General features: G+C 38.0%; 1 protein-coding gene and 1 pseudogene across 2 annotated transcripts in view; both read right to left on the reverse strand.

Annotated features, from left to right (window-relative positions):
• Positions 1–285: 285 nt before the first annotated feature.
• LOC147911474 (uncharacterized) overlaps positions 286–16,666 on the reverse strand; it is an 84,673-nt gene continuing 68,292 nt past the window's right edge. The window contains exon 9 of the mRNA XM_087427938.1: positions 286–528. Coding sequence (XP_087284064.1) covers positions 408–528 — 121 coding nt within the window. The 3' untranslated portion in view covers positions 286–407. The remainder of the gene's footprint in view (positions 529–16,666) is intronic.
• The window catches only part of LOC101405485 (peroxynitrite isomerase THAP4-like), a 56,316-nt pseudogene continuing 45,025 nt past the window's right edge, over positions 5,376–16,666 (reverse strand). The window contains exons 11-13 of the transcript XR_015550836.1: positions 9,079–16,539; positions 6,814–7,783; positions 5,376–6,378 (exon numbers count right to left, since the gene is read on the reverse strand). The product of XR_015550836.1 is annotated as a peroxynitrite isomerase THAP4-like (transcript). The remainder of the gene's footprint in view (positions 6,379–6,813; positions 7,784–9,078; positions 16,540–16,666) is intronic.

Here is a 16,666-nt window from a genome sequence, read left to right on the forward strand (position 1 = left end):
AACTCCAACTAGCCCAGAGAATGATTTAAACATTTCAGCTTTAGAAATAAAGAGAGGGGCCAGCCCTGTGGCACAGCGGGTAAGTGCACGCGCTCCGCTGCAGCGATCCCAGGTTCACATGATCAGATCCTGGCGCGCATTGATGCACCGCTTGTCAAGCCATGCTGTGGTAACATCCAATATAAAGTAGAGGAAGATGGGCACAGATGTTAACCCAGGGCCAATCTTCCTCAGCAAAAAGAGGAAGATTGGCATCGGAAGTTAGCTCAGGGCTGATCTTCCTCACAAAAAAAAAAAAAGAAAAGGAAATAATGAGAAACTTTTCTGTCAGTTTTAAGAATGAAAACCAGTTAGCATCTGGAAAACAGTTGCAATTTGAGATGAGAATGTGGAGAAAAAATTAGATGTCACACGTTGTTTTTGCTTTTCTCTAGGGCAGTAAGGCTTGCAGGGGGAATGAAGTTCCATCTTTGCTCTATTGAGTTTGAGAAGGTGTAAAATTCATTTGTTCTGGGCAACACTGTTGACCTGTGGAGAAAGACAGATGGTTCAAGCAGCTGATCTAAAGGAATAACTGAGCTCATAAAAGTTTTTAGCTAATAAAGGGTGCTTCTTTATTGAACTTTACTGGACATCTATTGACCTATATATGCAAAGTATTTGTGGTAGGTATTGAGGGAAATACAAAGAATTATAAGGTTCCAAGCTCCTCCACGTACATGAAATGGTTTGCAAGATGTAATTAGATTCTACCAAGGTATTAGTGTATGTTGTATTATAGAACTTAAAAAAATGGGAATGTTATCCAGAAATTGTAATTAAGGACAGCTTCTTAGGAGAGGTGAACTAGATCAAGTCCTCAAAGGGACCACTGTTGGGCAGGTGGAGGGAAGAAAGAGTGAGGATTTCAGATGGGGGAAGAGGGGATAGAAAGGAACATGGCATTTGGGCATGGGGGTGGGGAGGCCATGACAGGCACAGTCTTCCCGTGACTGAGAGGCAGCTCAGTTTCCTCCTCCAGGAGCCCAGCACTGCTTCCCACCTCCTGGCCTCCTCCACCTGCAGACCCCCCGCCTGAGCCAAGGCCTATCTTATCTGGATCACTGCCTAATCTCCCAACAGGACCCTTTACTTCCAGTCTTAATTTCTTCTAATCTTTCCTCCACAATGCCTCCAGAGTTACCTTCAAGAATCCAAATTTGTTTAAATGTGACATCTGCTTATACTCTTTCAATGACTGCTCAGAGCATCTGAGAGATCATTCAGACTCCTGAGCTGGACACGCAGGCTTTCTCTTGCTGTCCTCATCTTGAGCCTCATCACACACTGTTTCCTACATGTTTGCTTTGTTCCAGCCTTAAAAATACCCCAATTTTGTGAAAGCTTTAGCATCCTTTATATCTGTATTTTTATATGTGTTTCTTCTGTCCTCCTACCCACTTTTTTGATCAACTTAATTCCTATTTCTTAACCTAAACTCATGTCAAATGTTCCTTCCTCTTGGACACTTTTCCTGAGAGGTCTCCATCTAGAGACCCCTTTTGATGTCCCCACTCTGGGCCCCTGTACTTATCTACTTTTCCATAACGGTTGTTTTATTCATGTCTCATAGACAGTGAGCTCCTTCAAGCGGAGACTATCCTACTTCTTGATGAATAAATGGCGAGCAATAGGATATATTGGAGCACATGAGGAAGCCACTTAGTGTAAAACTAATTGGGCCTGACCTTGTTTTTTTTTTTTTTCCCCAAAAGGGGCCTGTAGCCTCTGTTCATCCATTGTATATCTGCTTTAAACAATTAACATGTCCCAAAGACAAAAACAAAGCCCTTAAGATGTAAATGCAACTTTCCCCACATTGGTATTTCCTTAAGGATAAGCATTTCTCCCTAGGCTAGGATTTGATTGCTGTGCTCATCCTGTGATGACCCAACTCCAGACAACAGCCACGCCCATGGAGACAGCAGACTTGATACCCACTGTGTCCATCAATCGACATGCCGAGAGGTCAACGTCATGACTACTGTAAAAGGGACATTGCAATCACATGTGATACGTGCTCTTTGATGGTATATAACCACTCTGTACACCCCACTTCTTTGGAGTGCTCCATTTCTTTGTGAAAGGACTCTCCTGGGCTATATGACCCTCAAAGTTTGGCTCATCATAAACTCAACCCAATTTTGATTTATAGATTGGTTATGGATTATATGCATTGACATTCTATTTGTCCCTCCAGTATCTAAACACAGTACCTGACACCTTTGGGGCACTCAGAAAATGTTTGATGAGTGAATATGTGGGAGACAACACTGGCTGGAGCAGAAGGGGCTTTTCAGGGAGTGGTAGAAAATACGCTCACATTCCTACCATAGTGGTTGAGGCTGTGGGCTTTGGACCAGTTTGTCTGGGTACCAATCCCAGTTATTCCACTTTTAACTGGGGAACCTGTGCAAAGTATTTACTCTCTGAGCCTTAGTTTCCTCATCTATAAAATGCAGCTAATGATTACTCCTGTCTCATAGGGTTTTAGTGAGATTTAAATGCATTAACTTATGTAAAGTACTTAGAAGAGCTGCTGGCACATAGTAAGCACTAAAATGTTAGCTGTTATGTTATCATTATTGCTCTTATATCTGAGCAATACTATGGTTTTGAAAAGATGCTTTCATAATATAGTTGATCCTCATTATTTGTGGATTCCGTGTTTGCACACTTGTCCACTAGCTAAAATGTACTGGCAGCCTCCGAATAAACACTCACAGGGCTTTCATGTCCATTTGCAGATATGCACAAAGTGGTGAAAAATTTATTCACTGGATGAGCACGTTCCCAGCGGAGGGGAACCAGGTGACGCTCTGCCCTCGTTTCAGCTCATACTGTAAACAAGTGTCCTTCTTGCAGTCTATTTAGTGCCTCATTTCTTATCTTTTGTGCTTTGTGTTGGTGACTTTGCTATTTAATGTGTCCCCCATGTGTAGTGCTGCAATGTTGCCTGGTGTTCCTCAGGGCAAGAGGCTTAGCCTTTACAGAGAAAGTATGTGTGTTCAACAAGCTTCTTTCAGACACGAGGTACAGTGCTGTTGGTGTGAGTTCAATGTTAATATATCACCAATATATCTTAAATAAGGTGACTTTAAAGAGAAACACACAGAAAATAAGGTTATGTATTGATCAGTCGAAGAAAATGTAACTAAGGCTTGCAGCAACCTAACCCTGCATTTCCTGTAGTAGCAGTGGGTTCATATTCACCAATTCAGTGTTCACGGTGACTTTATAGAATGTCACACTGTGCATAACGAGAACTGACTGTATCTTATGTAATCTTCACATACTCCTTTATAGTAGGCAGGGTAAGGATCAGGGTGTCCACATTCTACAGGCTATTACAGACCTTATGAGCAAAGTAGAGAATTTAAAATGTCTTGTGCTCAGCATAAGAGCCATGAGATTTTGAGCAAGGAAGATCTATGATGAACTGATGTTTAAGGAACAGTTACCTGGCAAGAGAATGTAGTTTTGAGAGGAAGAGGGAGAACTGAGCCAGAAAGGAGGACCAGCTGTTAAACTCTCCAAGTATTCCCATTGTTAGGTGAGGAGATTCGGAGCTAAGGTGCTGATGTGATAAAGGAAAAGTAGCAGCCAAAGGATGAAATAATGGATTTGGTAACAATATATAGGGTGTAAGTTAGGCTGTGGTTCTCAAAGTGGGGTCCGTGGACCAGCAGCATCAGCATCACCTGGGAACTGGGTATAAATGCAAATTCTCAGGTGCTGCTGCAGATCCGCAGAACTGGAAACTCTGGGGTGGGGCCTGGCAATCTGGGTTTCAACAAGGCCTCCAGGTGCTTCTGGTGCCCATCAAGTTTAAGAGCCAATGAATTAGAAAATGATTCAAACACGTCACCGTGCCCAGGTAAGCTGCATGGCAGGGACGTGGTATTTGTTTAGAGGATAAGATGCATTTTAAATTTTAGGCAAAAGTAGTTCAGTGTCTGTTTCACCGTAAGGATTCCAGAGATGCCATTTTAGCTCTCTGCGTTTAAGCTCTTTTTTCCACAATATGTTCTCTTTTAGAGACCCTTTGGTAACTTATTTACCACTTAGCACATATTCTGAGAGTCCCTTCTTTCTTGTAATCCCGTTTCAGACGTGAAAATATATTTTATTTTTGTGCACAATCTCCTTTATTTAAAATCTGGATGTCTCTTCCTATAGGATCATGTATTGCACGTGCAACCTTACTGTAAATTTGGAATGCCATTGGTTTGATCCAAAACCTTAGAATGTTTTAGAATTTAGAACCTGATGAATAGAGAATGTATAAGCTTCTGTGTAGGACTCATATTTTTCAGATGTCTAGAGGTATCCCAACTTGCCAGTAATGTGGCCTTAGATTTAGCAGAACTTGAAAATCTGAATATAGTAGAAAATGAATTACGTCTCTCATATTAACATTTACAAAATAAATGATCACAATGTTAACTTACCAATAAGCACTCTCTATATTTTAGGCTCTGAAAGTATCTTGCTTACATAATAAACATGATAAAGTTTCAAAGATGAGCCAATTAACTTTTCAGCAAAAGCTTTACTTGAGTGTATCTTGGCTTCCTTTTTGATAGTTTTAGCCTTAATGTTACAATATTGTTTTCTTTTTCTGGGAATCAGATAATCTTGTATTTGGTGAACATTTTAATTTTTAATGGCCACTTGTATTTCGTGATATGCAGGTGTTCAAACAATCTATAAGAACTAACCATTACTACCCACATATAGGATTATACAGGAATGGAGGAGTTTTGGCTGACTTGTATATAATGGCAGACTCTACCACTTACAATAATTTAGGGATTTGAAGCAGTATTTTTAAATACAAATAATCTTAAAATCAGTAATATATAAAGTATATTACTTACTGTGTTAACTAATCAAAATAGTTAAATTTGTTATTTTTCCTCCATTTATAAGGATGCACCCATTATACAGATTCTGTACAAATTGCAAAGATCACTTTTTTCCTTTTCAAAATTTATTTATTTTAATTTTTATAGTGAGAATCTTAGTGTTGGGTAAACTGCTGCACAATTACTGGAAATGCTGAGAGTCTTTTGGAAAAGTGTAGAAGTCGAAAGAGAATGTAAAGTACATTTCTCCAATGTCAAGTCCTTTGAGCCTCTGTCTAGTTGTACCTTGAAGAGATGGAAGATTAAGTACCAGCAAAGGACACAAGAGAACAGGCTGCCAACTTGAGAGCTTCCCACTGACCACAGAATGCCTGGCAGACGCTTGGAGATGTCGGGGGAAGAGGGAGAATCTCTCTCTGCCCTTTCCCTTAAGGTTCTTCTGGCTGGCCAAATAATCAACAAGACAGGTTAGCAGGAGAAAATAATACCAAGTTTAATAACATGTATACATGGGAGAAAGCAGGGACACTGCGTTTCTCAACACAATAGCAGAAATTCTCGTCTTAAATACCATTTTCAGCCAATGACAAAGGAGGATTTTGGGGGTGGGGGGAGTCAGTTACAGGAGATTACCACTAAAGCACAGTAAACAAGAGTAAGGTTTATTATGTAGCTCAAGGCCTCACCTTCCACATTGATAAGTCACTAGAAATGAGCTCATCCCCCTCTCTTCCCAATACAGAGAGGGAGATACCTTTACAAATGGAGACTTCCCTTGTAAATGATTGTCTGGCAACTCCTTGCAGGGCCATCCAAAGAATGTGGCCAGAGAGACAGAACTCCCGATAAGATGGGCTTGTTGGTGCCTTTTCTATTGTAACCTCTATCCTACATTATCTTTATAGCAGTCATGATAGATCTGTTCTAGGAAGGAGCCACCATGTCAAATTCTTTAGGCAGTTAGTGGGGGAGGTCAAATGTCCCTAGAGAAAACAACCAAGGTAAAGAGACAGATTTCAGGGTGGCCAAATCTTGATCTCCCACAGAGATTAAATCTGGGCTTTGTCTATGGGTGGACCCTGAAAGGAGGATTTTGCTTAAATGACCAGAGAATACACAACCATTTTTCTTGATAATAAGTAATACTTACCATGTAAATTTCTTCATAAATCTCTGAATAAAATAAAAATATATAACCCATATAGATATAAACTCTTACTGACAAACCCCACAGCCTTCTCTAGAGAGCCCAACAGAAAATGTCTCAGCTGACTGTGAATTGGTCTTCTCTAAAAGCCAGCCAGCCCTTCACTGATAGCCCTGGATAAGGAAGGGCAGATAAAATTCTTTGAAGATGTTTAGCTGAATTCAGAAGCAAAAATCCTACCTCCAGTTGGCTCCTCTGTGAGAATGGATGGCCAGCCTTATTTCACAGGCTGGGCAGCTGAGGTTTCAGATGAGCTTATTTGCCCTGTTCCCCGGGGATGCAAAAGGAGGAATGTGACATTCATTCAGGGCTGAGATTTTGCACGTAAAGATAGGGTTGTCGGGATAGAGGGAGAATCTCCCTCTGCCCTTTTCCTTAAGGTTCTTATGGCTGGCCAAATAATTAACAAGACAGGTTAGAAGGAGAAAATAATACCAAGTTTAATAACATGTATGCATGGGAGAAAGCAAGGACACTGCGTTTCTCAACACAATAGCAGAATTCTCATCTTAAATATCATGTTCAGCCAATGACAAAGGAAGATGTTGGGGGTGGGGGGAGTCAGTTACAGGAGATTACCACTAAAGCACAGTAAACAAGAGTGAGGTTATTATGCAGATTTAAGGCCTCACCTTTTACATTGATAAGTTTCTAGAAATGAGCGCAGTCGCCCTCGTCCCAATTCAGAGAGGCAGATACCTTTACAAATGGAGATTTCCCTTATAAATGTAAATGTCTGTCTGGCAACTCCTTGCAGGGCCATCCAAAGAATATGGTCAGAGACAGAACTTCTGATAAGATGGGCTTGTTGGTGTCTTTTCTATTGTAACATCTATTGTACATTATATTTACAGCCATCATGATAATAACTCCTTCCTGAAACAGATGTTTTGTTTTAAATTCTTTAGGCAGTTAGTGGGGGAGGTCAAATGCCCTCAGAGAAAACAACCAAGGTAAAGAGATAGATTTCAGGGTGGCCAAATCTTGATCTTCCACAGGGTCATAGAAGGGAATAAAGATTTCAGCAAATTGGTTTTTTGTTCTCTACAGTGGAAGTAATTTAAGAAGATAGTCTCTCACTCCAACTTCTCTTCCCTGTTCTCTATCTGTAATATCGCTGTAAAAATTCTCTCTACAAAAATTTCAGTCTTTTTTCTTTGCAGTCTATTATCATCTTTACGAATTCTTTGACTTCACCACCTTCTTGGCACCACAGCGCTAGCCATTGAGATATTATTATAGATTCAGTTTTGCAATTTCATCCTCTTATCTCTATTTCCTCTGCCATTTCTTAGTTTTAGTTCTTATTGTATCTTATGCTTGAAAACATTTCAAGCTTACAGAGTATATCAGTTCCTTATCTTCTCAACTTTTTATTATCTAAGTGCCCTCAAATATCACTTTTTTAAAAAAAGAAGTGAAATAGATAATAGAACAATATACTGTAATAAATTGACCACTTATAAAATTAAGTTCAACCTGCAATCCCTCCCCACTTAACAGCGACCATCTTTTATAACTCACCATGCTTTAGTTTGGGCAGGGTCAGTTTATCAATGATTTCTGGATGTTTTAAACCACATGAGATAAATACAGTGTAAGGTAAAATTGTTATTCTTGCAGAAGTTGTAGAATATCCTGATGGTTATGGAAGTTGGTGGCGGAGAACCTGAATCATATGAAAAGTAGTTGATTAATTAGCACCTGACAGAGTTTGTTAATTTGGTAAGGACAATAATAAGACATAAATGTTGAAAAGATAACTTAGCATATCAGAGTATTGTCAAAGGCCACTGGGGAAATTCATAATATTCTCAAATACTACAAAAAATGACCATTTTTTCATAAAAGATGTCATACATGATGGCACCATATACTTCTGTCAGAAAATTTGCAATGAAGAAAATTAAGACTTGAGTCATTTTAATTTTAACGATTTGTTTCTGCTTACTATTAGGTTAAAAAACCCTTTTAGAAATAAAGTGATAAGGGATGTACTTGCTTAATTTTTAATTTTTTTAAAGAAAAAGTCTTTTTCACATTTAAAAAAAATATTTATTTGTATTTATTTTATGCTGAATTTATTTGTGGGCCCAAAGCCTTTTTTTAATTAACTACCACCAATTCTTTTCAAACTCTTTCAAAAAGTTGAAGAGGAGAGAATACTTCTAAAGTCATCCTATGGGGTTAGCACTACCCTGATATGAAAGCCAAAGACACTAAGAGAAAAGAAAACTACAAGTCAGTATCTTTGATGAATATTGATACAAAAATCCTCAATAAAATAATAACTAACCAGATTCAGCAGCATATTAAAAGGATTATACATCATTTTTAAGTGGGATTTATTTCTGGAATACAAGGATGTTTCAATATATGAAAATGAATCAATGTAATAAACCACATTAACAGAATGAAGGAAAAAAACACATGATCATCTCAATGGATGCAGAAAAAGACTTGACAAAACTAAACATGTTTTCATGTTAAAAACACTAGAAAACTCTCAGAGTAAAAGGAAGCTACTTCAACATAATAAAAGCCAGATATAGAAATACACAGAGAACATCGTATTCAAGGGTGAAAGACTGAAAGCTTTTCCTCTAAGATCAGGAAAAAGGCAAGAATGTCCACTGTCACCACTTCTATTCAACATGGTATTAGATGTTCTAGCCAAAGCAATTAGGCAAGAAAAAGAAAGCAATAGCATCCAAATTGGAAAGGAAGAAGTAATATTACATTTGTTTACAAATAATATCTTATATGTTGAAACCCCTAAAAATTCCACAAAAAAATTGTTAGAACTGATAAATTCTGCAGAGTAGTGGAACACAAAATCAACATGCAAAAATTAGTTGTTCTTCTATACATTAATAATAAGTAATCTGAAAAAGAAATTTACAAACTTTACATTTTTATTTACAATATCATCAAAAAGAGAAAAATACTTAAGAATCAACTTACTCAAGGAGGTAAAAATTCCAATGATGTTTTTTGCACAAATAGAAAAATCTATCCTAAAATTCATATGGACTCTCAAGGGACCCTAAATAGCCAAAAGAATGTAGAAAAAGAAGAACAAAGTTAGAGAAGTCACACTTCCTGATTTCAAAACTTACTACAAAGTAATCAAAACAGTGTGGTACTGGCATAAATACACACAATATACTAATGAAATAGTATAGAGAGCCCAGAAATAAACCTTTGCATATATGGTCAAATGATTTTTGACAAGGGTGCAAAGACCATTCATTGGAGAAAGGATAAGTTTTTCAACAAATAGTGCTGGGAAAACTAGATGACCACATGCAAAAGAATGAGATTGGACCCTTACCTTACACCATATACAAAAATTAACTCAAAATGGATCAAAGATCTAATATTAGAGCTGAAGCTATAAAATCCTTAGAAGAAAACACAGGGTAAAAGCTGCATGTCATTGGGTCCAAATGCCATTGCCAACAATGATTTCTTTAATATGACACCAAAGACATAAGCAACAAAAAAAAACAACAAATTGGACTTCATCAAAATGCAAAAGTTTTCTGTATCACAAGATACTATTAACAAAGTAAAAAGGCAACCCACAGAATGGTTGAAAATATTTGCAAATCACATATCTGATAAGGGATTAATATCTAGAATATATAAAGAACTCCCACAACTCAACAATAAAAAAACAACCCAATTTAAAAATGCACAAAGGACTTGAATAGACATTTCTCCAAAGACATAAAATGGCCAGTAAACACGTGAAAAGATGCTCAACATCACTAAGTATCAGGAAAATGCAAAATAAAACCACATTGAGATACCTCTTCACACACATTAGAATAGTTTTACTATCACAAAATCAGAAAATAACAAGTGTTGGCAAGGATTTTGAAAAATTGGAACCCTTGTGCTTGGATGGTGAGAATATAAAACTGTGGAAAACAGTATGGCAGTTCCTTCAAAAATGAAAAATAGAATTACCATATGATCTAGAAATTCTACCTATGGGTTCTGAAATAATAGAAAATATATTTATGGATCTCTGTCTCCAGTTCCTGGCACAGAGCTCCTAAAATCCTTGTAATTTCCTAAATGATAAGAACACTAGGAGCATCTCTTGTTCTAATATTTGTCTTTGACCCCATCCCTGACACAGAGCTCCTAAAACCCTTGTAATTTCCTAAGTGATAAGAACACTAGGAGAATCATTTGTTCTATTGAGGCAACTCTGGGTGGGCTCCTGGATGGCTCCTGGATGGGGGCTGGTCACCAGAAAGACCAAGCCCCGATTAGAAGCTTGGAATTTTTAGTCCTATCCCTTATCCTCCAGAGAGGGGAGAGGGGCTAGAAACTGAGTTAATAATTGATCATGCCTACGTGAGGGAGCCTCCATAAAAATCCCAATAGAATGAGTTTCAGAGAGCTTCCAGATTGGCAATGACAAGGAGTGCTTGGAGAGTGGTGCACCTGGAGATGGCATGAAAGCTCTGTGCCCCTTCTCACACACCTTTCCCTCTGAACCACTTCCATCAGGCTGTTCTTGAGTTATATCTTTTTATAATAAACTGGTGATCTAGTAAATGTTTCTCTGAGTTTTGTGAGCCACTCTAGCAAATTAATCAAACCCAAGGAGGATGTTGTGGGAATCTCTGGTTTACAGTCACTCAGTCAGAAGTACAGGTAACAGCCTGGGCTTGTAACTGGCATCTGAAGTTGAGGTGAGGTTGGGTGGGTGTGCAGTCTTATAGGACTGAGCCCTTAAACTGTGGAATCTGATGTATCTCTGGGTTGACAGCATCAAATTGAGTTGAATTATCTGACAACCAGCTGGCATTCCAAGAATTGCTTGTTGGAGGTGTGGGGAACCCTCCCACATGTGAAAAAATGAATCTCAGAACACCATATATGGGTATAAACCCAAAAGAACTGAACGCATATATAAAGACATATACATACACCCGTGTTCTTAACAGCGTTATTCAAAATAAGCAGAAGCTGGAAGCAGGCCAGGTGTCCATAAACGGATGAGTTGACAAAAATTGTGGTGTAAAACACAGTGGAATACCATTCACCCTTAAAAAGGATGGAATTCTGACACATGCTATGACATGGATGAACCTTGAGGACTTTATGCTAAGTGAAGTAAAGCCAGACACAAAAGGAAAAATACTGTATGATTCCACTCATATAAGGTACTTAGAGTAGTCAAATTCATAGGAATAGAAAGGAGAATGGTGGTTCCCAGGGGCAAGAGGGAGGGACAACAGGGAGTTGTTGCTTAATGGGCACAGAGTTTCAGCAGAAGGTGAAAATAGATCTGTGGATGGTTGGAGGTTATCACTACACAGTTATGTGAATGTACTGAATGTCACTGAACTGTACACTTAAAAATGGATAAAGTGGTCAATTTCATGTTATGCATATTTTATGACCATTTAACAACATTAATTATTTTCAACAAATGAACAAACACTAGCTACATGCAATAACATGGATGAATATCACAACCATAATGCTGCATAAAAGAAATTATATTCAAAAGGCTATATATTTTATAATTCCATTTATATAAAATGCAAAAAAGAAACAAAACCGAGGTCTAGCTTCCAGTAATAGTGGAGTAGCTTGTTGAACTAACACTCTCACAGATAACAATGATAAAATCTGCATGAAATATTATATATATTTATATAGAATCATGTATCTATATGTAATACACATATAATAAATGTGTATATGTATGTATGCATAAATCTCTTCCAAAGGCAAGCAGAACTGAAGGGGAGTCTTCCCTTGAATCATGGGAATTTTACCAGGAGATATTTGCAAGCTTGAGTCTTTTGCCTCAAAGCATTCCAAAATCTGTACATGGCCCAGACGGGAAAAACTATAGTATTACTTGTAATGTTAGAGGATGTATTTTGGGGCTGGCAGAGTAGCCGGAAAGTTAGGGGAGAAATTCTGGAAGGGAGGGAACCACAAAGAGGAAAATCTTAAAATATGTATGAAAGTCTGCCCCCCACACACACAGCAAATTGGCAGATCTTTGAACAACACACCTGCAGGGTAGGCCCCAGAGGGCGTAGTGTAAAAACAGCAGTTGGAAGATGAAAGAACTGAATGAGGATTTCAGCTATGCCCATTGTAAAGGAGATAGGATTGGAGTTTCAGTCCAGCCAAGTTAACTCCCTGCTAGAAAAATAACAACACTCTTCAAAGGGATACAATAGAATCCAGAGTCTCTATAACTATCATCCATGGTTTCCAGTACATAATTTAAAAAATCATGAGATTTGAAGAAATAGGAAAATATAATCCATATACGACCAAAAGTGGGCAGTAGAAACTATTCCCAAGGTGTTGCAATTAGCAGACAAGGATGAGAAAGCAGCTTTTATAAAGATGATCATGGTGGTAAAGAAAAATATTCTCATAATGAATGAACAGATGTAGAAACTCAGCAGAGAAATGGAAATTACAAAAAAGAACCAAATAGGAAGATGAAATACAGAAAATATTTTTGAGTTTACTGGTAGATTAGAAACAGTAGAAGAAACATGAAGATAGAGCAATAGAAATTATCCAGTCTGAAGAAAAGAACATAAAAGTTTTGAGAAAAATGAAGACAGCCTTAAGACCTGTGAGATGAGTGAGTCCCCATCAGAGAGGGGAGAGACAAAAAATTAAATGAAGCAGAAAGGCAAATCAATGAGTAATAGCATAAAACTTCCAAAATTTGGTGAAAAATCTAAAATTTTAGATCCAAGAAAGTCAGGAAACCCACAAAATAAAATACAAAATAAAACCATACCTAGGCACATGATAGTCAAGCTGCTAAAATCCAAAGATAAAAAGAAAATCTTGAAAGCAGTCAGGGAAATACATATATACAGGGGAAGACATTACATACAGGGAGAAATAATGTGAATGATGGATGATATATTATCAAAAACAAAAGAGACAAATCAACAACAAAATGACATCTCTCAAGTGCAGAAAGAAAACCCAAAAGTCAACACAGGATTTTATATTTAGCAGAACTCACTTTCAAAAAGGAAGCAGAAGCCACAATAAGATACCACACACCTATTAGGTGGCTAAAATAAAAAATAAATTTGCAACTACAGAGTGCTGGTGAGGACTAGGAGCAACTAGAACTGGGAATGCAACATGATAGTTGCATTCGGAAAACAGTTTAGCAGGTTCTTATAAAGTTAAACATACACTTATTATATGACTCAGATATCCCACTCCTAGAGATTTACTGAAGCAAATTGAAAACTAATGTTTAAACAAAAATCTTTGCATGAATCTTCATAGCCATTTTATTCATAATTGCGAAAAGCCGGCAACAAACTAAATGTCCTTCATCAGGTGAATGGAGAAAGAAACTGTGGTGCATCAGTACATTAGAATACTACTTGGCAATAAAAAGGATAAACTCTTGATTCACACAACAACATGGATGAATCTTGGATGCATATCTCTAAGTGAAGGAAACCAGATTCAAAACGCTATATAGTATATGATTCCATTTATATGACTTTCTAGAAAAGACAGCATTACAGGGATGGAAAATGATCAGTGGTTGCCAAGGGATGGAGTGGGGGAAGGGGTTGACTACAAAGAGACAGTATGAGAGAATTTTGGGAGTGAAAGAAACAGCTCTGTGTGGTACCGTGGACGTGGATACATGACCATAAAGTTGTCAAAACCCATAGAACTGTACACCACATAGAGTGAATTTTACTCTGCAAATTTTAAAAATCAATCAGGATGCTGGGGAACTCAGATGGAATGCAGTGACAAATGAACCTCACTGTATTACAAGCATGTGACATAACCACACAGAAGGGGTGGGGATGAAAGGTCCTGACCTAAGTAACTTTGGAAGACAGTGTTTTGATGGGATACTGTAAAACTAAAGTACTGTACAAAAACACTGTACTCTAGGTGGTAAATTTGTTTTTCATAAGGGTATGGATTAGCGATTCTGAAACTAGTTGACACATTAGTAAATATATTGTAGATAACTGGAGTTAAGTTTCTCACTGTTGGTGAAAGAAGTTACAAATAAACAAAAGGAGAATGCTGGAATAAACTCTGTGGTGCTGGATTGGAGTTGGAAGTATCAGTATGAATCCATGTCTCTTTTAATATATCTATCCAGATAGATAGATAGATTGATAGATTGATATATCGATAGGTAGATGTGTATACCTGAGTTTATATTCATACATACATTTCCAAGCTCTGCTGAGAGGGTCTAGAAGCAGTGACACCCTAGTATCAATGGGCACACCTAGCTCCCAGATTTTGGTTTCTAAATATCATTCTCCAATAAAAAGAACCAGGTTTTCTTGGAGAAATGGCTAATTCTAGATCTGGGGATGGGAAATACAATATGAGCCTGGAGCTTCTTGTAGTGCCAGAAAGTAGGAAAGTGCTTTCAAAAAAAACACAGAAAATGATGAGATGTGTCAAAAGGAATCAATCTTAAAGACTTCCCAATGGCTCAAGCTGGAAAACTGGGAGCAACAAAATAAATAATGGTAGCATTGGATTATTACCCAGAGAATAAAATAAATATCCATGAGTCTATACTGATATAAAGAAGATTAAATAAGAAAGGAAGAAAGAAAAAAAGGGGGAGGGGAAGAAAGAGAGAAAGACAGGAAGACAGGAAGAAGGCAGGGAGAGGGAGGGGGGGAATATTCCTCACATAATTCCAAATAATAAACGCGGCTGGATAGCATGAAATAGAAAATCGCCACTAGAACACCACAGTAATAATTACTGTGGGCAAGACTGACTGATGAATGCAAAAACTGTGAGTGAAACTTAGAGAAGAAACAGTACATTTGCAGATCCTCAAAGCATTTCCCTCCCAATACTTAACATTTTTCTCTTAATTTCTTTAAAAGACCTATGACTATTTAAAGAAAAATCATAACACTGTATTGTGGGATTTATAACATGGGTAGATGTAAAATTTATGACAACATAGCACAAAGGACAGACAGAGGTAAATGGAACTGTTCTGTAGCAAGGCTTCCATATTTTACATTGATTAAACTGGTGCACTATTAAGTCTAGGACAGCTGTGATATGTTAAAGATGCATATTGTAATCTGGATCAACCACTAAAAACTGCAAAGGTGTGTCACTTAAATGCTAATAAAGGAATTAAACAGCATACAAAAAGTGTTTGTACAAGAATGTTCACAGGAGATGACCTGCACGTCCCCAGGAGGAAGACGAGCCCACTTTGGGGCATCCACAGAGCAGAACGCCCTCAGCCGTGCTGAGGAGCAAATGCTGACACACACGTGCTGGGTGAGTCTCATCTACCTCGTGCCGAGGGAGGCAAGCTAGACAGAAAACAATACACGTGGGCTGATTTCTGCCAAGATGAACCTATGGTGAAAAAACCAGAACAGTGGTTGCCTCGGGGGAAGGAAAAAATTGCCTGGGAAGGAACAGGAAGGAGTTTTCTGGGGGTGATGGAAATACTTTATTCTTAAAGGGGTGAAGGTTATATGGGCATGTTTATTTGCCAAAACTGTACGATTGAGATTTGTGCCTTTCAGTGTGTGTACATCTTACCTCCCCACACACACAAAAAGGACTAAAAGAATAATAAAGTGAGGTGAGAATGGGATGGAGTCTGGATAAAACAAAAATGGCAGATGATTAGTAGTTGTTGAAGTTGGGTGACGGGCCTACTATGCTATTTTGTTTATTTTGTATATTGTTTAAATTGTCCTGTAATAAAACACTTGTATAAGAAGACAAACTCGATATACAGTGTTTGCTGGTAAGATATTGGTTACCTTTGGGGAGGAAGGAGGGAGAAAGGGATTGTCGGGGCCTGAATGAAGCTGGTGCTAGTTCTTGGTCACACAAGTGTGTTCACTTTGTAATAATTCTTTGAGGTTTACATGGGTGACTTCTGCATATATTTCTGTACGCATGTTATACATCAATAAACACTTTAAATCCTGCATATTTGCACAAAGATACTAACTCAATATCTGAGAACAACAGCAGTGTTTTGTTTTAAAGTGGAACACGTTCACTCATGACATCATCAGATGGATTTTAATACTCCCAAGTATCTATTAATGCCCTCACCCTTCCTTGGCGCCCTAGGTCTTTCCATTTTTGCCTCAATTTGGCAAGTGGCATGGCTTTGAGTTTTTATGATGCAATCTTTTTCCATCAATGTCCACCCCCACAATGATGCTCACCAAGGCCTTGACATCTAGCACAGTGCAGTGTTCACAGCAATCACTCAAGACCTGTGGGACTGGGTTGAATGAGGAAGAAAACGAGGAGCAATGATGTTCATAACTTATGTCTAGGTGCCATATCGTGACTTAGGAAATTGGTAGGATTTTTCGATAGATTTGCTATGCCTTCTAATTTTTCCTATTTAAAACAATGGGAAATAGAGTCTCAGAGTTCTTTCTCAGAGAAAGTCTGACATTTCAGGCACAGATTACTGACAACTATTAATGGTATATGACTTTCCCACCTCATCTTAGTTTTAAGTTTT

Source organism: Ceratotherium simum, unplaced genomic scaffold (genome assembly GCF_057802395.1).
Source record: "Ceratotherium simum simum isolate JZ-2026a unplaced genomic scaffold, ASM5780239v1 HiC_scaffold_43, whole genome shotgun sequence".
In the NCBI taxonomy this organism is placed as follows: domain Eukaryota; kingdom Metazoa; phylum Chordata; class Mammalia; order Perissodactyla; family Rhinocerotidae; genus Ceratotherium; species Ceratotherium simum.